Source organism: Drosophila miranda, chromosome 2 (assembly GCF_003369915.1).
Source record: "Drosophila miranda strain MSH22 chromosome 2, D.miranda_PacBio2.1, whole genome shotgun sequence".
Lineage (NCBI taxonomy): Eukaryota > Metazoa > Arthropoda > Insecta > Diptera > Drosophilidae > Drosophila > Drosophila miranda.
The window spans coordinates 15,614,448-15,635,296 of NC_046675.1; the positions used below are offsets into that span (position 1 = coordinate 15,614,448).

The 20,849-nt window shown below is 46.4% G+C and overlaps 2 protein-coding genes across 10 annotated transcripts in view; one reads left to right on the forward strand and one right to left on the reverse strand.

Moving 5' to 3' along the window:
- Nucleotides 1-173: 173 nt before the first annotated feature.
- LOC108156616 (mitochondrial pyruvate carrier 1) lies at nucleotides 174-1,624 on the reverse strand. Its single transcript, XM_033388842.1, has 4 exons — nucleotides 1,417-1,624; nucleotides 1,220-1,348; nucleotides 1,051-1,151; nucleotides 174-795 (listed from the first exon to the last, which is right to left on the reverse strand). The coding sequence occupies exons 2-4, from the start codon at nucleotides 1,279-1,281 to the stop codon at nucleotides 635-637; spliced, it is 324 nt and encodes a 107-aa protein (XP_033244733.1). The 5' UTR covers nucleotides 1,282-1,348; nucleotides 1,417-1,624; the 3' UTR covers nucleotides 174-634.
- Nucleotides 1,625-3,253: 1,629 nt separating this feature from the next.
- Nucleotides 3,254-20,849, forward strand: part of LOC108157166 (cubilin) — a 43,469-nt gene continuing 25,873 nt past the window's right edge. For 6 of the 9 annotated variants that reach the window (XR_004471803.1, XR_004471804.1, XR_004471805.1 and 3 more), the window contains exons 1-4: nucleotides 4,814-5,114; nucleotides 9,745-9,863; nucleotides 14,729-14,791; nucleotides 18,442-19,257. Coding sequence is in view for 6 of the 9 variants with exons in the window: in XM_017289078.2 (XP_017144567.1) it covers nucleotides 18,450-19,257 (808 nt within the window). In the remaining 3 variants the exon portion in view is untranslated. Of the gene's footprint in view, nucleotides 3,345-4,812; nucleotides 5,115-9,744; nucleotides 9,864-14,728; nucleotides 14,792-18,441; nucleotides 19,258-20,849 lie in introns of those variants that run through there. The other 3 variants (XM_033388479.1, XM_033388483.1, XM_017289077.2) reach the window with 2 other exon arrangements.

A 20,849-nucleotide genomic window follows, 5' to 3' on the forward strand; every position in this document is an offset into this window, starting at 1 on the left:
TGTTAAGAACAATTTACTTATATTATATACAATATATATACGTAATCATTTGAATAAAGTTCATGTTAAAAAGAGCATGACAAAATCAAAAAAAAAAAGAACAAAATATGTTTTTGATTGTATTTTCAATTGATTTTATTCAATTTTAAACCATACTACATGAAGGCCAATCGTATAAAAATTATATTCTTTAATTCCTCTAAATTTGACTACTTTGCACCGTATTGAAAATTTGAACAACCGCCGAACGATATGGTATTGGTGTGCCAACAATTTACAAACAAAAAATGTACTCATTTGCATTAGACTTATCTGGAATTGGAATCGGTATTGTGCGGGGTGCGGCTGCGTCGCGCGATGAGCTCTCCAAAGCGCCATTAAACGAATACAGTCAAAGGTCAACCGCAGTGGCATGACAACTTCAGTTTGTCCAGTGATGAGATTCAGCCAGCTGTGTGGTGTTGAACGCGGCAATTACTGCACCACTGGTGGCTGATTGGCAGTACAATTTGCATGTGCGTTGCGTGTCGCCAGTAAATTGTTGTAGGTACTGTTGGGTAAATATTTGAAGAGGCATCGCGCGTTTGTGATTCGGGGCTTGTGGAGGGTCAGGCTGGTGGAGGGAGAGCATCGTTTACTCCGACTGATCCTTTTCGCCATAGTTATAGTGGAGGAAGCGCAGGCCCTGCACAGACTGGGCCGTGGCATTGGTGGCATGGCAGGCGAACAGAAGCCAATTCCGGGGCTGCACCTTGTAGGCGAAGCGCATGAAGATACACGAGTAGAGCGTCAGAGCTGGAAGGGAAACGTTTTGTGATCAGTAATGTAATCTAGTATGTGGGATTCAATTAACGCCAGCCTTATCAGCAGCCCCTTCGAAAGACTCGACGCGTTTCTCGCTTATCAGAGAGCCAGACCAGTAGTGATTTGCACATAGCCTTATCATATAAAATAGTACTCGTTCTGATTAGGAAATCTGCGACGGAAACTTTCGATGCTGAACACGCGTGTAGCGTCAAAACTGGTTTGCTGATCAAATCCACATCTTACCGAGTGTCATTTTGCCCGATATGAACTTGGGGCTCTTTTGTGTATCGGCGAGTGCGGCCAGCGGAATGCCCCAATTGGCCACGGGTCCCCAGAAGTGGGTGCTATTGATGAGAAAAGATAGCAGCAATCAATTACGAATTCTAGAACCCAAGGGGACCTTCAAACGCACCTCATAAAGTAGTCCCTCCATTCCTTGCTGGCCGTTGTGGCCATTCCGCGTCTGATGGACATGATGCTTTTACTCGGGTAGGGGATAATCCAAATACAGCCGAATAAGTTGATTAGATGGTTGGTTCACCTGTATGGTAAAATACCGATTTGATTGTCTCTCGCCTCGAAACTATAAAATGTTCCTTAGGGTCTTACAGGTTGTTGATGTTCTCGTTCTCGCTAGCAGGCCTTGATCCAAAAGACCAGAAATTTTGCTCTATTGGTGGCAGGCAGAGTTTTCCGGATAACTGAAATTTAATGTTTCGATGTCTAAAATTCGGTTTGTTGATGTGTTCAAGCCCAGACAGTTATATAAATTTTCGAAACGAAAAAACAACAAACCACAACAACACAAATTTCAGAGCAGATGTGTCAAACAGTGTGACCGCGGATTTATCGATACCCTCAGACGACCCTCAGAAATATACCGAAACATACCGCGTCATTTTCAAAATATACCGTAAATATACTGACGAATTCAAGTTCTATTTTACATATTCCTCGTTTTTGATATTCCGTCGAATATTACTAGTTATATAGAACATTTAGCCATGCCATAATAATTTTATACGATTGATGAATCAATTTTCTATTTAACTGGTGTATTCTTAATACTTGTTTTTATTGCATTTTGACTAAAAAGAGGTTTTAGCGAAATAAGTCAAACAAAAAACAAGTAGCGAAATAGGTCAATCAAAACAAACGAAAGACTATAGTCGTTCCTATTGTTCAATTTTGATATTCCGTCGAATATTATTAGCTAGTTAAAACAATTTGCCATGTCCACATAATTTTATACGATTCTTAAATTAATTTTCTATTTAACTGGTGTATTCTTAATACTTGCTCTTATTGGATCTTGTCTAAAAAAAGGTTTTAGCGAAATAGTTCAAAATAAAAAAACGAAAGAGGATAGTCTTTCATTTTCCCCATTTTGTTGATACCGTTGAATAATTATGGCTAACAAACCCCTTAGTTCTGCCCACATAATTTTAGGCCGTTGATGAATACATTTTCTACAAGATTGGCTAGTTTTTAGTCATTGCTTTTATTGTATTTTGGCTAAAACAAGTTTTAGACTAAATAGTTCAACAAAAAAAACAGTCGAAATGTTGCTGGTATTTGAAGACATGATGCGTGTATAGACCTTTGTATACCCTATTTCGTTAATTTAATATGAAGATCCTGTTTTCCTAACTGTTTTTAAAACGTAATTAATAAAGAAATTTTCCCAAATTGATATGTTTTAGACATATATGTATGTACATGCATATGATTAGTATCTTGTAACCTACGGAGCCTGGGTTAATACGACGAATTCTTGGTTTTGGATCTTCCCTCAAATATAACTAGCTATATACATACATATGTAGATCTCTGAGCTTTGGCCAAATAATTTTATATGATTGCTGAATCAATTTTTTACTTAACTGGCCTATTCTAAATACTTGCTTTTATTTGATTTCTAGGTGTTTATCCAATTGTAGGCAAACGGTGCTACTAGTTAGGATTAGCATCCGGCCTAAAAAGTTTCTTATCAGTCAGCTTGAATAGTTTTGCAGCAGTCAGCTACTATAGTTTCACAGCAGCCAGACTGACAAGTTTCACAGCATTCATATTTTTGTTTTATAGCAGCCAAGATTAAGTCACAGCATCCCTTTATAGCTAGCAGCTAGTCATAATTTCTGGGTAGTTACCGTATAGTTTCATACCAGCCAGCAACGGTTAACGATTATTAATAATAATTAAAATATCGGTTTTGGTAATAGAGAGTTTAAATCGGTTTATTTCGGTTAACGGTTCGGTTCCCGTTCCGGTTCCGGTTCCTGTTTCGGTATGATTCGCAGCTTCAAGTGTTTAATCCACCACGCGCTTCCGCTCTTTCGCTCTTTACGGCCATCAAAAGAGATTTGGGGCGGCGCGAGCTGGTGCGCCGTGCGACACACATTCTGCGCCGCCGAGTCCTTGGGTCCCCGAAGCATTCGCAGCAGCAGCAGAAGCGGATTCGCATTCGGCACTCGGTTTCAGAGTGAATTTGCAACTCGAGAGTGACGGCACGACGGCGGCTAACGGAACAAGGCTCGGTAAATAGTCCAGGCGAAACACACAGAGGCGGCGGCATCCACAACAGTGGCAGTGGCAGTGGCAGTGTCAGCAGCACCAACACACAGACAAGAGGATAGGCAAAGCAGAGCAGAGTGGAAGTGGAAATGGGAATGGTCATGCCTGCCGCTGTCGCTGTCGCCGTCGCTGCTTCTCCTACCATGTAATCCCCACTAGCGTCTGTGTATGTTGTGTGTGTGTGGTCAGTGTGTGTCATTTTCCCAGTGCGGTAGACCAGACTATGACGAAAAGACTACGGCGGAAAATCGGAAAATTGGAATCGTGTGTGCATTTGGAAAACCAAACCGTCTGCGTGTGCTTCTTTTGTTACTGATGGTGCTGTCGGTCCATACTCGTTAAGCCAGCGTCATCAGTGGCAACAGCCGCACCGCAACCCAACCCCCAGAAGAACGAGTATGGTATGGCATGCCCTGCCGCTGCCGCCGCCATACAGCCCTCAGCAGAAAAATCAATCCCCCGGCCGCACAGCGCAGACAGCGCCGCACCAGACGTGGGAGTGTTTTTTTTTTTTGTCTTTCGCAAGAAGAAAAACGAAAAACCGTCAACCTCCAAGCCGAATAGAAATTGTACTTTTTATGCCATTGCAGACACAGTATTTGTTTCGAAATATTCCGCAGACAAAACCTTTAGCCAGCCCCCTACACAACACACGAGAAAGACTGACAGGCAGAAAATGTTAAGAGAAAATCAAATGGCCGCTCCCAAAAAATCCCGAATTTATCCACAACAACCAGAGCAGGGCAGAGCATGGCCACGGGGCAATGGGAACGGGGGGAACAGGAAACGAGGGGGAGAGCAACCACAACAACAGACAAAGAAATTAAAAGAAAGAGTAGTAGCATTGAGAAGAATCGAAATCGGCACATAAAGATGCTTTAAAAGGCATTATGATATTAAATATATATTATATGAGCAGAGTTGGTGGGCGTGTCGGTAGTGGTAGTGGCCCGACCTACTTTGGCTTAAGTCTGAAGGTCTTTGTCATTAGTTGGGCTCTCTAAGAACTCTGGGCTAATTACCAGAAGACGACGGCAGCCCCGGCTGTGCCCAGCTCTGGGGTAGAATTTTCACCAAATGTCTCAATTGAATAAGTGCGAAATTCGAGTAGAGCAGAGCTCCACACATGGATGGGGATAGTTAGTCCGAATGGGTGAGTGGGTGAATGGGTGTCCATTGTGCCGAGCCTAGTTAAAGTGTCCGAATCTTAATCTGTTTACTTGTCGGCTGTTGATTCAATCAACACGAACACACAGATGCACTCTCTCAATGCAAATTGGGTTTATTGTTCGGACAATTGGATAAGATTTGCTTAGGTGATTGGCTCGGAAGATTATGAGCTCGAAAGATGATGTATGTGCTGTGCTGGCTTGGACGTTGACGCTGACGTTGAGGATGAGGTGATTTGGCACTTGTCAGATCTAGTTTCAGTTGCTAAACAGCAACCAGTGCGTGAGGACGACCCGTGTTCAAGCCCATAGACGATTACCCAAAAACAGACTCTGTTGAGCAGTGCTAATCCTTTCATCTATCCCTCTCTTTCTCTCCGAACACAAAAAGGATTTTCCGTGAAAGTGACTCGAGTGCGAAATGATATTTTAAGAAACAAAGCGAATCAGGCCAGAGCCAAAGTGCAAACAAAACGAAAAGTGTTCAGCAGCAAACATCGCACCCACAAAAGGATCGGGGCCCAAGGAGCCACAGACTGCACTCCAATGCAGTCCCCACTGTAGGTGCGTATAAGTCAGACAACAATTAACCAAAAACCAAACACAGCACCCAACTAGGGGGAAGGCTAAATGCTAGGACTAGGACTAGCACTATGGCATATCACAGGTTTTTTGCCAAAAGGGCGTGTGTTTTATCCTCTCTCTGAAAGTCTTTGCGAGTGTGCGAGTGTGCTAACGTGTGTGTGTGTATGTGTGGATGAGTGGGTGAGTGGCGCTGCTTCCTCTCTGGTTACTCTTTTTGTTGGCATTTTTCATTGATGTTGATGGTTTCGTATATCAACTTGGTGCTTCTTTCTCCTTTCTCCACTCTCCAGTCGGTCGGTGTGTAATAAAATTGATGATAAAATAAAAATGGATAATGGGCGATTTTTGCCAGCCGCTCTTCGTCTCGGCCAAGAGTCTGGCAAAAGTTGTTTACCGTCTCTCATTTTTGTGGTTATTCACCAACACCACAATTCACACACACACACACACCAACACACACAAACGGCGACCACGAGCAGTGGTTGCTTTCTCTTTTGTCTCTTTCAACGCGGTTCGGTCTCTCTTTTGCCTTCCTTCTCTCTTATTGTTGGGGGAGGACTGTGTGGTGTCTGTGTGGGTGGGTGGGTGTGTGGGTGGTGAGGTGCTTCATGCATCCTGCCTCTGATAACAAAGCTGCACGGCCGTTAATGTTGCCGCTGATGGTGCGAGTCCTGACTTGCCTAAAAATTGCAGCATTTTAATCAGGATAATGCGGGAGACAGATACGAAATACAAACAGGAAGCACACGAACACAAACACACACACAACACAGGGGGTGGCTTTGCCCCGCCCCTAGCACAGGACGACATTAAGGGAGTACACGTTCTGGCTTCTTCGGGACTGGCTTTCGTCTGGTTCTGGTTTTGGTTCTGGACTGGCTTTGGTCTTGGTCTTGGCATAATTTGCCTGTCGTATCGTATTTAGCCGGGTTAATTACCGAATATCGTGTTGATAGCTTAAGCGTTTCATGAGGCGCCATAATGTGGCAGCGCCAAAGGAGCGCCAGCGGTGTGTCCTTGAGGCACTTTTTAAAATGTTTCCATTGTTGTGCGGTCTCCGGCAATGGTCTCCTAGCCACATTGAGACCTCCTGCAATGGCCAAAGCAATGGCTGCGATAAGGTTAAATATTTAATAGGGTTTCCAGCTCCTCCTGCTTTCTCTCTCTCTCTCTCTGTGTCTCTAGCGACAACTGTCTTTCTCTCTGTCTATCTGTCTGTCAGTCAGCCGAGAGTTTCTGTCTGTTTGTCTCTGTCAATGCTGCGACAACACTTGGCTTCGGGAAAAGTTTTGACTTTTCCTACCCATTGTTTTTGTCCCCCTTGACTATTGTTTTTTGTCCCTGGGTATGGCAGCATTTTAGAAATAAATTAAAATTTCATTTAAGTGCCTTTCAGCTAAAAACTTTCTTAATTACAAATGTGCCGGGGCACATTCCGTCCCTGAGGCTGATGCTGAGGCTTTGGGTCTCCTGTTCCATCAATCGATGGGTGTCAAATGTGCTTTTGCATCGACAGTTCAGGGTTAATTTTGTGCCCAATCACGTCTTACTCCTTCGAAGGGTGTTCCAAGGTGTTTTTTTTTCTTGGAGATAAACCAAACAGAAGTATTCAGAAACCATTTTTCCTAAAACCGCACTCTTTACAAATTGCCTGAAAATGGCACAGACCCACATGGAGTCTCGTGCATATATGTATAGACAAAAGGCCACGCTGACATCTCTTAGTCATGAGCAGGAGCCTGCTGCCAACAATGGTGGGGCCCAAGATGCGGCATTTATATTCGAGGTCCTCCACTCGCTCACAGTGGCATGCAAAAATAATCATGCAACAACAGAGAGACACACAAATATAGATGTACTCGTACTCGCAGAAAGAAAGAACTTTTTGGAGCGCTCTTGCCGTGCACTTAGAGGAAAACGACGGCACCACAGCACGACAGGAGCAGCATCCACAGTTGGGGCAGGGACAGGGGCTACTGCCACAGCATCAACAATGGGGACAACGCTGGCCACGCCCCACACATGCCCGCTTGTCTGGTTGCCACTGGCGATTCAGCATCCATTCACTCATCCATTCATGCGCTCCACTCTGCTTGTGCAGCACTGGACGAGGACGACAACGACAACGTTGCCGGATATGGGAGTGGGTGTGGGAGTGGGAGTGGGAATGGGAATGGGGTGAAGGACTGGGGGGAAGGACTTGCATATTTGCCACATCGTTGTTGCTGCCCAACGTTATTGTTGTTGGGGGAACACACTTAAGTGGTCGTTCAGGGTGCGCCAAGTTCTGTTTATGAATAAGAAATAGTTTATTTGCAAAACGTTTACCCAGGCTCTACACACACCTCCCCTGCAGCGCCCATCGGGCGGTCAATTAGGGGAGCTCCGGAGGAGCGGGTTAAGACCCTGTTTTCTGGCTAATGAAATGATGCATGGGAAGTACGTTAAGGGGCATTTTCATAATTGAAAAAGTTTTCAATCCGAATATGGGGCACACACCCGGAAGCGGTGACATCCAAGCGTGGGGGTCGTCTCTCTGTGTGTCCTGGCAATTTCAATTCGCAACCTCAGGCTGCAGTAAGCGCACCCGTGAGTGCCATAAGCATGCGTCCAAAGATAATTGTTACGTCATTAAGTGACTGCCAGTAAAAGGCATGGGCAAACGAAATAAATAAATAAAAGACAATCACACACGCACACCCACACACACACACACGGAACAGTCGCACTCACGCACACAAACAAAACGCACAGATCCGCAAATGCTGAAGGAGGCTGAAATAATCGTTGCCTACTTTTGTGCGCATCTCACAATTAAATACATTGGCAGCGACATATGCGGCAAAGCGTAAACAAGCCCCCCGAATGGGGAATGGGAATGGTACATGGGACATGGGGAACGCAAGAAAGGAAGAAAGGGAAAGGCAAAGGGAAAGCCCAGGGAAAACCGAAGCAAAAACAAAGCAACCTTTTTCCTTTTGCCTTTTGCCATTGCCTCTGTCGCTGTCGCTGTCGCTGTCTGAGGCAAAATCAAAAGGGCGACGGCAGCAGAGGATGGCTGAATGGTGGATGGCTCTCTGCGTGTCTATCCATGTGACTCTTATTCGTTGGTGTAAGCTGGGCAGCGCAGGCGTGCTCTCTCTCACCCACACACACAGACACACACAGGCACACACAAAAAAAGGCACAGAGAGACACAAAGGATGGTTCTCTGTGGATGGGCAATGTCAATGTAACTGTTATCCAGCTGCCGCTCCAGTGGGTTTGTTTCCTTTCCCCTCTGCTGCAGAGCCCGACCCGATCCGATCCGACCTGACCCTCTATGCGATGGTGCTCGTGTGTTTATGCTCTGATTTGACTGCCACTGATAAGGAGGCACTACGCGCTACTGCCAGCGACGGGTGGTTAAGCGGGGGAGTGGAGCATTAGGGGAAGGTTGCCCTTTGCATTATAATTCGATCTGCCTTAGACACATTGTGCGTTGGTATAGTTGTATCTTTTTGCTGCCTTTGGGCGCGAAAGTTTACAATTGACTTTTAACGATATCACACACAGCCACACGCACACACACGGACACACAACACTCACTCACACTCACAGAGAGAGAGAATGAAAGAGAAACACTGTAACAGGACTAAACTTATGTGCGAATTTATGTGTTATCATTTATTGTGTGTCCTTTTGTGTGTGAAAACGTGCGCTTGGCAGACAGATATAGCCCTGCCACGCCCCAAAGTCAGCGGCAACGCACCGACATCGCACCCCAGTGCCTGTCTGCTAGCGCCATTTTGTGATAATATGCTGCGCCTTTTGTTTTCACAGCAATAAAAATTGGTTGTAATTTAGTTGCCGCCTGCCTATTGCCTATCCCCTATCGCCCCCCCCCCCCCACTCACACTCGTTGTGTCTCTGTGTGTGTGTGTATGCTTTGTTGTGATTGATACGGAGCTTGTGGCAGAGAGGCTTTGTTTGTTTGCCTTTTGGGTTCGTTTCGTTTCGTTTTCGTTTCCTCTCTAGATTTCCAATTAACTTTCGTTGATGCGTGTTTCATTTTAATGCCATTTGCGGCTGAACTATTTGTGTGGCATACTTTGCGGCGGCTCTGGAAATTTGCATAGTCATGGCCAATTATGGGCCCGGGAATACATCCTTTAATAATATCTATGCTCAGACATGTACTACGTGAGTCGCATAATGTTCTATAGGGGATTACTGCATCGCATCGCCGGCTGCAGTGCGTGCTGGGCAAATGAAATATAGAAACACATATTATAGCCACTCGGAAGCTTCTGTTGAAGGAGTGGCACTTTACCTACATTTCTCTGTAATCTTTTACACACGAATGAGTAATTTAAATCCACTAGAAATAGCCAACGTGCCACTTCCTGAAGGGAAAACATTTTCTTTGTTTCACCAACTAGATTCCCTTTCATAAAAGAGCCTTAAAATAATCTCGGAACTGTTTCCTTAACCCATTTACATATAGACCCTGATGATTTAGCGCAGTATCTGCATCAGAAGGCAGAGCATCTGGCTCTGCCTCCGCCTCCTGCCTCCTGCAATGATAATCTTTCACTTTTCTAATTTTCTCTTTCCATTTCCATTGCAGCCCAGAGCAAAGAATTTCCTTTCTTCGCCCAAACTGAAGCAATTAACTGAAAATGTAGCAGTGGCAAGAACATGGCCCAACTGGAACACCAAATGCCATGCGATGCAACTAGCATAAATGTGAGTATATTGTAGAGTGAATTGAAAGGGTCGAGGGGGGAGTGGAGTGTCGCTGCTAATTGCCTGCGAGTCTCAGGCTGCTGCTGAATGCGAAGCCATAGCTAGAGCCAGAGCTAGAGCCAGAGCCTGAGTCGGTGCTTTTGTGAGTGCCGGAGCATTTCATTTGCTTTCAATTTGGCTGCTGCCATCTAATTGCTTGGCACTAATTTGGCGTCTCGCATTTCATTCGCCTTGTCGGGGTAGCCCATTATTAAAATTTCTCCTTGGCACCAGACCCATACCCATACCCAGAGCCAGCCCCAGCCCCATTGTGAGAGCTCTCGTTCTCCGTCCAACACTAATCAACTGATATGAAATGCAGCTCAGCTCGGGCTTTGCCAAATAGCCAGAGGGCCTGGCCTGCCTGTCTCTGGCTGAAACTCCAGCTTATTGAATTGCCAGCACATTGATTCTTGGCACTAGAGAAGAAACCATGTTTGCCTGGCCCCAAAAATAGTAATTTGATTGTGGGGTGGCAGTGCATCGATCCAAGTGCCAGCAGCTGATTGATTTACAGAGGTCTTAGTGCTAGTCTGGCAATAACCGATTGAGAAACGGGCCCCAGCTATTTGAGCAACTTGTGTAAACCGCCTAATCATCAACGGAATGGAGTTTACTCTCAATCAGGGCAGATCAAAGCGAGTTTTCAGCCAGCTTCAGCAATTTTGGCACTAGGTTAGATGATCCAGGTCAGGCTGAGGATAGTACAGGTGCTGTCCCGCCATCTCTTATCACGTTATACAGTTAAGCTGAAATTTGATTTGATTTTTAATATCGTCATGCCTGGTCCCTGTCCCGAATCTCTCTCCTAGTTCCTCTATCTGTGCGCCTGTGTGTCCTGGCTGGCTAAATCAGTTTTACAACTTTTATGTGAATCCTTCACCTGCTTTATTGTTGTCGTTGCCGTTGCTGTTGCTTTTGCTGTTGGTATTGCCGTTTGCCGTTGCCGTTGCCGTTGCCATTGCCTCCAAGGAGTATAAAAAGCCGTGTAACATTACCGAGGACAACGGCAAAATGGCTCTGACAGCAACGACAGCAGTAGCAGCAGCAGCAGCAGTGGCAGTGGCAGTGGCAGTGGCAGGAGGAACACCAACAAGGTCCATAGTTAAACTCAAGCGGGGCTCCAAAGTACAAGATTGTTAGCATGGCGCAGGACACAGCTGGATCCAGGACGACGCCACCGAGCAGTGGCACAAAGGCAAACACAAATGCACAACATTCTTTCGAGGGCGGATGGAGATGGAGGACGATGCCCGCTGGGCATCGTGTTGGCCAGAGGAGACATGCGGCATGGGGCATGGGGTTTGCTTTGCCTCCTGTGGATCCTTTCAGATCCAACTATGTGGCCTGTTGGCTGGAGCTGGGGCTGGGGCTGGCGCTGCGGTTGTGGCTTCTGCATTTGAAATGCGGGGAAATGATGCATTAAATCGAAACGAGGTGCGGGGCGGCTAAGCAGCGGCAAACGAGGGGGCGGCAAACCTGGGCGTGGCCCGGGCGAAAGTTGACACAAAAGCAGGCGTTGGCTTGTCTTAAGCGGGTAACGAGTCCGGGAAAAGTGTGAGCATGGGTGTGTGTGTGTGTGGTACCTTATTTGCATGTGACACACGCCCCCAACGTGCCAGCGATACCTGATATCCAAAAGAGGCACCGCCAAGGTGCATAGAACCAGTACTACACTGGCAAAACCAATCGCCATGACATATCTTCAGAGTAATCAAAAGCAAATCGGAGAATAACAAATAGTTTTTGTCTCAAGTGGAATGAACATAGTCCGAGCAAATAGTCTCTAACAAATAATAAACTTCGCGAGGTTTTCAGAAGTTATTCTCCAGAGATTTCTTAAAAGGCAGCTCTGAAAAAATCAGAAAATATTCGATGTAAATGTCCTGGACTCAAAAGACGAAGAAACAAACATGCCTCATGCAGAGTTCCTCTAAAATCTTAAGAAAGGAATGCTAGGGAAGAGCAGAGCGTTAGGAATAGGAATCTCCCAATTATATAGAAAAGTTTTGGGTCGTCGTGGTCGGAGCAAGTGAGACAATGTGCCCCCTAGTAAGTCAACATATACATATGTAGGTCATACCCTAGATGCTTATGGCTTATGGATTATAATTTCTTGGTTCAATTCCTATCCCACATTGATTGAAAAACGAAACCCCATTTATTCCCTCAGTGTACTTGCAACTTTGTATGTTCGGGGGTGCATCCAAAAGTCATCTCCTTTCTGAGAGTGCATCCTGTGCTAGTCGTAGCACGGGCTCCCTTTCATATCGTGTGGCACGTAGGTTCGTAATAAATTTGAAATTATGTGCACATTTCGTGCCGCAGGCTGAAGGCCAAGCAATTTGCAACTTGCACTTTGATAATTTATGTTGTATGCAACCCGGCGCCGGTAGTCATAAACATATATCACATCTGCCGTGCCGTGCCGTGCCTTGCCGTTCCGTTCCGTTCCGTGCTATGCCGCCCATCTCCCCTGGTTACCATCCCGTGCTGTCATTGTCAGCCGCCGCCTGCAGAGTGCAGAGTGAATTTTTTTTTTCAATTTCCGCGAATGCGCAACACAAAGGACATGGTGTCAGGCGAATGGGGATTGATTATGCCGTCTGTCAAGGACACACCGACAGGCACTCGTCTTCTAGGGCCTCGGGCTTCCGTTTCCCCTTCAATGGCTTATCTCCTGTCACACGGTTCGACAGCTGTCCAAGGGGGCTGGACAGGCGTTGCCATAAGTCCGATTGAAGGGTATCATCGACGCAGGGAACCACACAAATTGATGGTCAATGCAAGCGACGCAGCTTAATATCACTAATTAAGGATTCATTCATCATCGGCCAGTTGCCACATCCCAGCCACATGCCATGTGCCGTGTGTCATGTGCCCACTTGGCATTGCGACCTGCCAATGACAGCTGCAAGCCTATATGCATGCGTGTTAGCTTTTGAAATTTGATTTACAATTTGCAGCCCAGTCCCAAAACTCAATTCGGTCCTTCCTCCCAATTAGCCCTTCCATATGCAGACAATTAAGTCAGCATTCAGCATTGAACACAAACCATGGAAACCATTACGCAGCCATCAGATTTAATTTCGATTAATTAAAGTCCGCATTGAAAGGATTTCGCTTTGTGCCAGCGCTGCACTTTGCCAAAGTTTTTCATCTGCATCGAATGCGATTTGATAAATGTTGGATTTGTTAGATCCCCCGCAGGAAGCTGATTCAATTTGCTGACTTGGCTGTGGCTTTCATTAGCCTCGTCGAAGGGTGGTACTCGTAGTTTCATAGCCCTTTGGGTAAATCGAGTTTGGGTCGTGGATGGCCACTGCAGCATATGCATATTTCATGTAGTCTATCATGACTATTCCATGGCAAATTCCGGTACCTCTTCCTGTGTGCCTGCTGCTGCTGCTCCATTGATTTTGGCAATCCAATGGATTTGCCTTTTTCCGCTTTCCCCCTTTTCCTGTGCCGTGCCTCCTGCCTGTGTTTGTGTTGGTGCTTGTGTTTGCCCCAAAACAACAGGCAGTATCGTAAACAATTCGATTTTGACGCACACTCGGTGGGGCAGGGACGGAGTGCATTCGTTCTAATCGGATTTTGTTGCAGCTGCGGCCAGAGCTGCCGGGCAACGAAAGCTGCTGCTGCCAGGAAATTGATATCAAAAGCAATTTGGCAACGCTGTCAATGCGGGTGGGGTGGTGGTTTGAGGTTGGGGCCTGGTCAAATGGCATTGAGTTAGAGTCTCTTCCTCCAGTACCACGCTGCGTATGCGCAACGGAAAAGGGAATCATAATCTTTGACACTTCAATTTGATCGCCCGGTATTTGTAAGGCCTTCGACAGCACAGCAGAAGCTTTCTAGGGGCTCAAATGCTGCCTCCAAGCCGTGCCTCCAGCTCCTGACGTTGATGAATATTGCTACAGCGATAAATTCAATTACAAGAGCCGGGGCTGAGTCGAGTCAAGCCAAGTCGAGCGCTATAACTCAACTGACAGCAGCGGCTGAGAACTCTTTGCCTCCCGCCTCCGCCTCCATCTCCGTCTCCACCACTTTATCCACTCGACTGGGCCCTTAAAGTGTTGCCTGGGAATTGTTAGAGAGAGCAACCAGACACAGGCACAGGCTCAGGCAGAGGCCCAGCAGATAGGGACACGCACAATGCAAAGGCGGGGGAAAAGGCAAAGGAAAAACAGTTAAAAGTAAACAGTGGCAGGCCGGAAAAAAAAGAGACACAACAACATAAAATAAATGTAATAAATTTTAAACATAGAGATGATAAATTGCTCTGGGACTCGGCTCAAGACGCTGCCAGTGGCAGTGGCAGTGCCAGAGCCAGTGCCAATGTTGCTTCTGCTCCCTATTCTCTTGCAACATTTTTACAATTTGTTTGCGGCTTCCCCCCTGTCGTGTCGCTTGTGGCACGTGTGGCTGGCATTTTTATCTACGAGTATTTGGCAGCTTGCTTTGCCTGTCGTTGTTTAATTTAGTTTGGAAGCTCCGGAATTGATTCGCTCGGAAAGTTTCGTTCCCCCTTTTCTATTTATATTTCCATTTGAGATACGGTACTTTACAATCTTTTTGACACGCTCGCGCCTTGCCGAAAAGTTTTACAACTTGCTACGAAAGTCGCATTAATGTTGCAGTTGCGTTCTGTTGTGTTTTGTCCGTAACTTTTACTTAAGTGCTTCCAGCTGTTAGCTGGTTCTGTTCTACCAGCTATGCAGATCCGTAACAAAAACAAAAACAAAAACAAAGACAGAAACAAAAACCAAAGGCAATCCAAAACTAAACTATAACAAGGTCTTTACACTTCTATATCGTTGCAGAAACTGAGAGGATTCCGTGATTAGGACGTGTTGTACCCTAACGCTCTAAATGCAGACGATATGGTGAGTGATTTGATTCCATCTAAAGTGCACATCAACAAGTAGGGCTTCCTGTTGATTAATTTTAAATGCAACCTTCCCCGAGACTGCCAGCGACTGGCGGGGGAGACAGACATCATAAACATGCACATAAATCATGCATTACGCATACGCCGCATGTGCCCAGGACTATTAACAAGCGCATTGCATATTCATGAAAGTATTTTGATGTTTTGAAGTGCACATTGCACAACCAGAAGAGGGGATAACTGCAGTCACAAAGAGAGAGTGAGAGAGACACGCAGGCCAAGTTTTCTAATTAAAAACTACAAATAATTGTGACTCATAATGAGCACACAAACACACACGTACACAACCAACAAACACACACACTTGAAGCTCTCGGTGCGTCAACAAAAGCCAAATTTAAATTGCAATTTGTCTCTGCGCTGCGGTGGCACACTCTGGCGTTGCACAAGCCTGCCTTTTGGGCTGGGGCTGTCGCTAATTTCCATGGTGCTGCAGCTGCAGCTGCTGCAACACGATGATGATGAGGCTCTTTGGTTCTGGCATCGTTGCAGCCAGGCAAAGGCATTCCATAACGAGCTGTGCCCGTTGTTGGTACAACTAAAGAACTTTAATGACATAGTTTAAGCAGAATGTTAATCAGTCGGATAAAAGGCATTTTGCTGCCACCACAGCAATAGCAAATGGCAGTGTTAAAGCGCACAACAGATGCAGATACAAATGCATCTGCAGATGCGGGAAAAGCCAGCCAGCCAGTTGTCTGCTCTGGAGATGGCTAAATTTATGCCACAACTCGCGGCGTGGAAGTAAAGTGTGGAGTGCTCTATCTTTTTGTGCAACTGATGATGATGGCGGCGCCGCTGCGGATGCGATGGCAGCCAGCCCCATTTGTTGCAGGCAACCATTTGCTGGGTTTTTCTTGGACCCTCTGCCGAGAGTTTAATAACTATTTTGGAGTGTTTGCCACGCTTAGAGAGTGGCATTGTGCTGAGACTGCATTAAACTACAATTTCGATGCAACATCACGCTTATGTTACTCCTAGAGTGGTAGATGCTCTCCAAATACTAATAAAGCACATAATATCCTCGAAGACCATCCATCAAGTCTGAAAGGGCATCGTGCAGCGGTTGCTAGAGCTGTTGCTGCCACATTTTCCCTCACTTTGTGCCCGCTTTGACGTGGTTCCCGGCTTTAGTGTCTTCTAATTGGCTCTGGCTGGCTTTTAACTTTTTTCCCCCGTCTTTATTATTTTCTCATTATCCGCGTTTGTCTGCCCCAACAGCCGCAGCAGCAGCAGCAGCAGTAGAAGGGGCGAGCTATTCAAGTTTCACTCATTAAAATGCTGGGGCAAGCGCACAGTTAGCTCGGGTCAAAGTATTACCAACTGCAACAGCGAGGAGCAAAATAATTGCCACAGCCACAGCAAATGAAACAGCAAAACAGGTCAACCGCAAGAACAACAATTGCAGGTGGTATCGTAAACAGCAGAAAGCACCGAAAAGAGCAAAAACATTTGAATAAACATTTGCCCAAAACAAATTGCAATTCATGGACCGCATTTCCCACTTCCATTTTCAGTACCATTTCCCACATTTTGTTCTCTGTTTTCGCTGTCCTGTCTGTTACTGCAGTTGGAATTTCATAATTGCAAGTCTGTGTGTGTCTGTGTCGCTGTGTGCAGGAGTGCAGCAAATATTTTCCAATTATGTGGCAGCCACATCAAAGGCGGGGCAGAACAGGGACAAAAACAGGGACAGGGACAGGACAGGACACGGCGAAGTTTTAGCTGCCTGACAGCTTCTTTAATTATTCAGCAGGATACACACACATGAGCACACACATCCTTTCTGCCAGCTGCCCGGAATTAATGGATACAGTTGAAACGTAACAGAAAACACCACTCAGCACAACCCTAAGCCCCAGCTGCCTGCTCGACTGCCTTGAACCCACTCGACACTGGACACTCGCCATTCGCCTCCTCACCTCACATAGTTACGCATACGCCCTGATGACATTAGTGCAGCATTGCAGACAATTTTCGTTTTGCCAAAAATGGGAAAGCCACAGGAGCACCAAAGCACCAGAGCACCGATGTCCGGCAGAGGACACTCGCACACCATCTGAGGAAGGAAGGACGAAAGGAGTCGTAGATGGGTGCGTGTGCGTCGCAGTTTCACGTTGATTACGAGCCTTTTATGGCCCTCTGCTACGTGTGGGCGTCGTTTCTTTGCCCTGCCTTGCTGACTACCTTGGACATAATGTCTATGCGTTCATTGTTGCAATTTTTACTTTATTATCAACGTCTGTAATCACTATAGCCTATCCTGTCCCCTACCCTTCACCAATGGCAGGAGGGGGAAACTTGCTGCGGCGTCTGTTATTGTTGCCAAAAACATTTCGAGTGGGGCCGGAAATATGATAAATGTCCGGACTGACCCACTGGGCGTGGCATTCGGCGAGGGTTTATCTAGTGTTCTGGCAGATTATTTATGATTATTCCGCATATTTTAATGGCAGGCAAATGAGGAATGTCCTGTCCTGAGCAGGAGCGTAGTCAGGGGGATCTCTAATAATTTTTATAATTATTATTCGGAAATTTCGCTAGAGTTCTCCACGTTTCTCATACATACGAGTATTGCCCTGTTACGAGAGTCGCTCCTTCTGTGTGTAGATGGGTCTACCAAAAGCTCAATCGGCTACTGTCAAATAACAGCTGAAGTTTTGCGCTTACAGTCCCATCAAAAAGCTTGTGTAATTTTACATTACATCTACGTTACTTGGTTAAAGCGCTTGGGATATGTTTTTCACCAAAGCTTTGCACTGCTTTACAACTTTTACATTGTGTAAGCGAAAGCTCTTGGGAAAAGTGCCATAATGCAAGTGTTTTGCCATACAACGCACACTTGATATGCGCTGGAAAATAATTTTCCAATATTTGATAACTTAAAGTACAGCCAATGAATCGACACGAGTAAAAAAACAGCGATTTTGGCGGTGTATTGCAAATTCTAAGTGTAAGGGCTGCGATCCAAAAACTCATCCAGGCCTACAACCTTATTTTTGTCTCGTGCAAAATACAATTGTCGCACAGTGTAGGGGAGTACTATCTAGTCAAAGATGCTGCAACAAGTTTCGCATCTCGAACTTTGAATGAAATACATAGTATCGCTGGTCACTATTGATGATGATGACGATATTTCAATTTCGCATCACAGCGGTTTAAGCCCAGTTTAAATGCAAATAAAACTCGTAAAAGGATGGCAAACAGCCAAAGAAATAGGAACTAAGGACCCTCATTCGAAAACCCTTTGGGTGGAATGGGGCTCGTGGAAGCAAAAGGATTGCCCAGCAGCGTTTGGCCGAATAGGGGGCGTGCCAGTGGAAATTGATTAAAAAGACAAGAACCCCAAACTCTTTGTTGTTGCTGCTGTCCATCAGGCTTTCTCTCTCGCTCTGCTGCTGTGGCATGTAATCCTGGCCCGGGTGTACAAGGAATCGATAATCAAAGCGATTGGAATTATCAAAAGTGTACATCGGTCAACTCGCTTTTGTCCTTAGTCCTTTTCAGATGGCAGTGCATACACTTTTTGTAACATACGAACGAGCATCTCTAATGGTCCAATATTCTTCTTTAATACCGTTTCAGGGCACAACATGGCCTCAGCACAGATACGACATTTCTATAACACACCAACAACAATTTCTTCAACAACAACGACACGACAACTCTTACAACAAACACTGCAGCAGCAGCAGCACACGAACAACTGCAACAGAAACAAACGGAAGCAATTTCAAAGCGAAACCTTTTTATGTCACACAAAAACACAAAGAGAACCGGAGGCAGCAGCAACAGCAACAGCAACAACAGCAACATTATGCCAGCCAGCGCAAGCAGGAAGAGGAGCAACAACAACAGCAGCAGCAGCAGCAGAGGCCGGGGGAGCTGCAACAGATGATGCAAGAGCGTGGGAAAGTCATAAAGGTGCATCAGCCTGGCAATGGACCACACCTGAGATCGCTGCCACAAGCCACAATCACGGAATGCTGTCCGCAGCTGGCCGCCGGCAAGGACAGCCATATCCTCTGGCATTCGGCGGCAGGACACATGAGGACGCTGCTACCACTCCTGCTACTGCTGCTACTGCAGCTAAACAGCAGCCATGCCTGGCTCTGGCTGCTGTGGCCGCCTCTACAGGGACTTCTAAGCAGGCTGGCCTCAGCAGCAACACGACCGGTCCTCGCCTATCACGCTTATCTTCCAATGCCAGTCAAGACTCTACGAAACCACAACGAAAGCTCCTCCATCAAGATGGGGCCTCGAACAGCACCAGCACTGGCGAGAAGGCGGACACTCACAGTCCTCCTGCCCCAGTCAGCATCTTCATGGATATGCAGAAGTTTGCACGCTCTATATTTCCGCTTGTTATCATCTTCAATCTGCTGCCCTTGTTCTATGCAGGTAAGTGCCGCACTCAACCCACTCTATACTTTACTTGTGGCACCACTAATTGAGACAATGTCAGTGTCAAGTGTCCGCTCCGCCACTGCCCACGGTAGTGGCATGGCATGTAGCAACATTTGAAAGTCTGGCCAAACAGGACAACCAGAGCTCATTATTTATGTACCGAACGGAATATGTATCGACTGCCTACGGCCAAAGGCGGACAAAAAATTTAATGACCTACAAATGTGTGCGTTGCCGGCAGGAAGGAAAGGATCCATCCCCCTGGGGATGGGGATGGGGCTGGCTGGGTTTTTTTCCCTTTAAATCTTTTTGTGTGACATTTTTTCATCGCTCGGTTTTTTGCTCATTTCTCAAAGCCCGAACAACAGCGAAATTTTTACAAAGTTTGGGGTCAAGCGTTGAGGGTTTGCTTGGAAGACAATGTGGCAAGCGGCTCGGCCCTTCTTAATTGCATGCCACAGCGCCGCAGACCCTTTTCGGGGCAAAGTCGCTGCGGCTGGCTTTTGTTAATGCTATAAACTTATTAATTAAATGTGAACATAATTATTAAGGACAAGCTGCCAGTGCCAGAGCCAGTGCCAGAGCAGATTAAATTGTGATCATTCCCCCGATAAACAGGGTGCCAGAATATTGGTTCTGGGAGGCAGCTCAGCTGCCTAATGTGGCAGAAGGCAAAGGCAAACAAAAGCGGCGCCATTTCAAAAGAAATCAATGACAATTCGTTAAATGTACCCTCCATCCCCACTCCCCACTTCTCTCGCCGTCTTTTGGCCCCATCATCATCGACATTTGAGCAGCGATTAAAGACAATTGAAGCAGCCGCTGCCGGGGCACAGATGCAGGCACCAGGAGGACTTTGCTTCTGTCTTCCTTCTTATCAGTTTAAGCCAAAGAACCCAACCTGCTCTCTCGGCTTCGTTCTCTCTGAAAGCTCGCGTATGCGCAGTGGGGGGACTCCCATGCTATCATCCGGCTAAGAGGAAACGGCTCTCCTGCTCTTATCACTGCCCCGGAGATTGGGCAAATGTTTGCTGGGTTACACGGCCTTTTGTTTGGCTCAAATAAATCGCTGACTTGGCGTCCAGAACCACCAATAATGGCGCGCCGGGAGAAGAAAGAAAGAAAGTCAAAGACCAGACCAGGCCCCGGCCCCAGGCACAGGTCAAACCAGCAGCAGCCCAGCCAAAGGAGAAAACGACATTCACATTTATCTTACAGAGACAGAGTCGTCGATGTTGTCGTCGCTGTCTGCTTCGGTCTAATGAGATTTCGGCAAATTAAATCGGATCGAAAATTAAGCGACGCAACTTTGCAGCCAATTTAAATTAGCCCAAAGAGGCAGCATTGGCAGACAGCGACTAGGAGGCGCGCGGAGGCGACTCCTTGACTCAGCAATTATCCACAAAAAGGAGCAAACAAATTCTCAGCAGCAAAGGCGGCATAATGAGCGGAAGCCAAAGTCAAACAAGATTCTCACCTGTCAGATTTCGGGCAGCATCTGGCAGCTGCCACCTGCCACCTGCCACGGGGTGTCAAGTGGAGGCTTTTTGGCGAGCGATTAAAGCGGCGTCCTGGCCACTCGAACA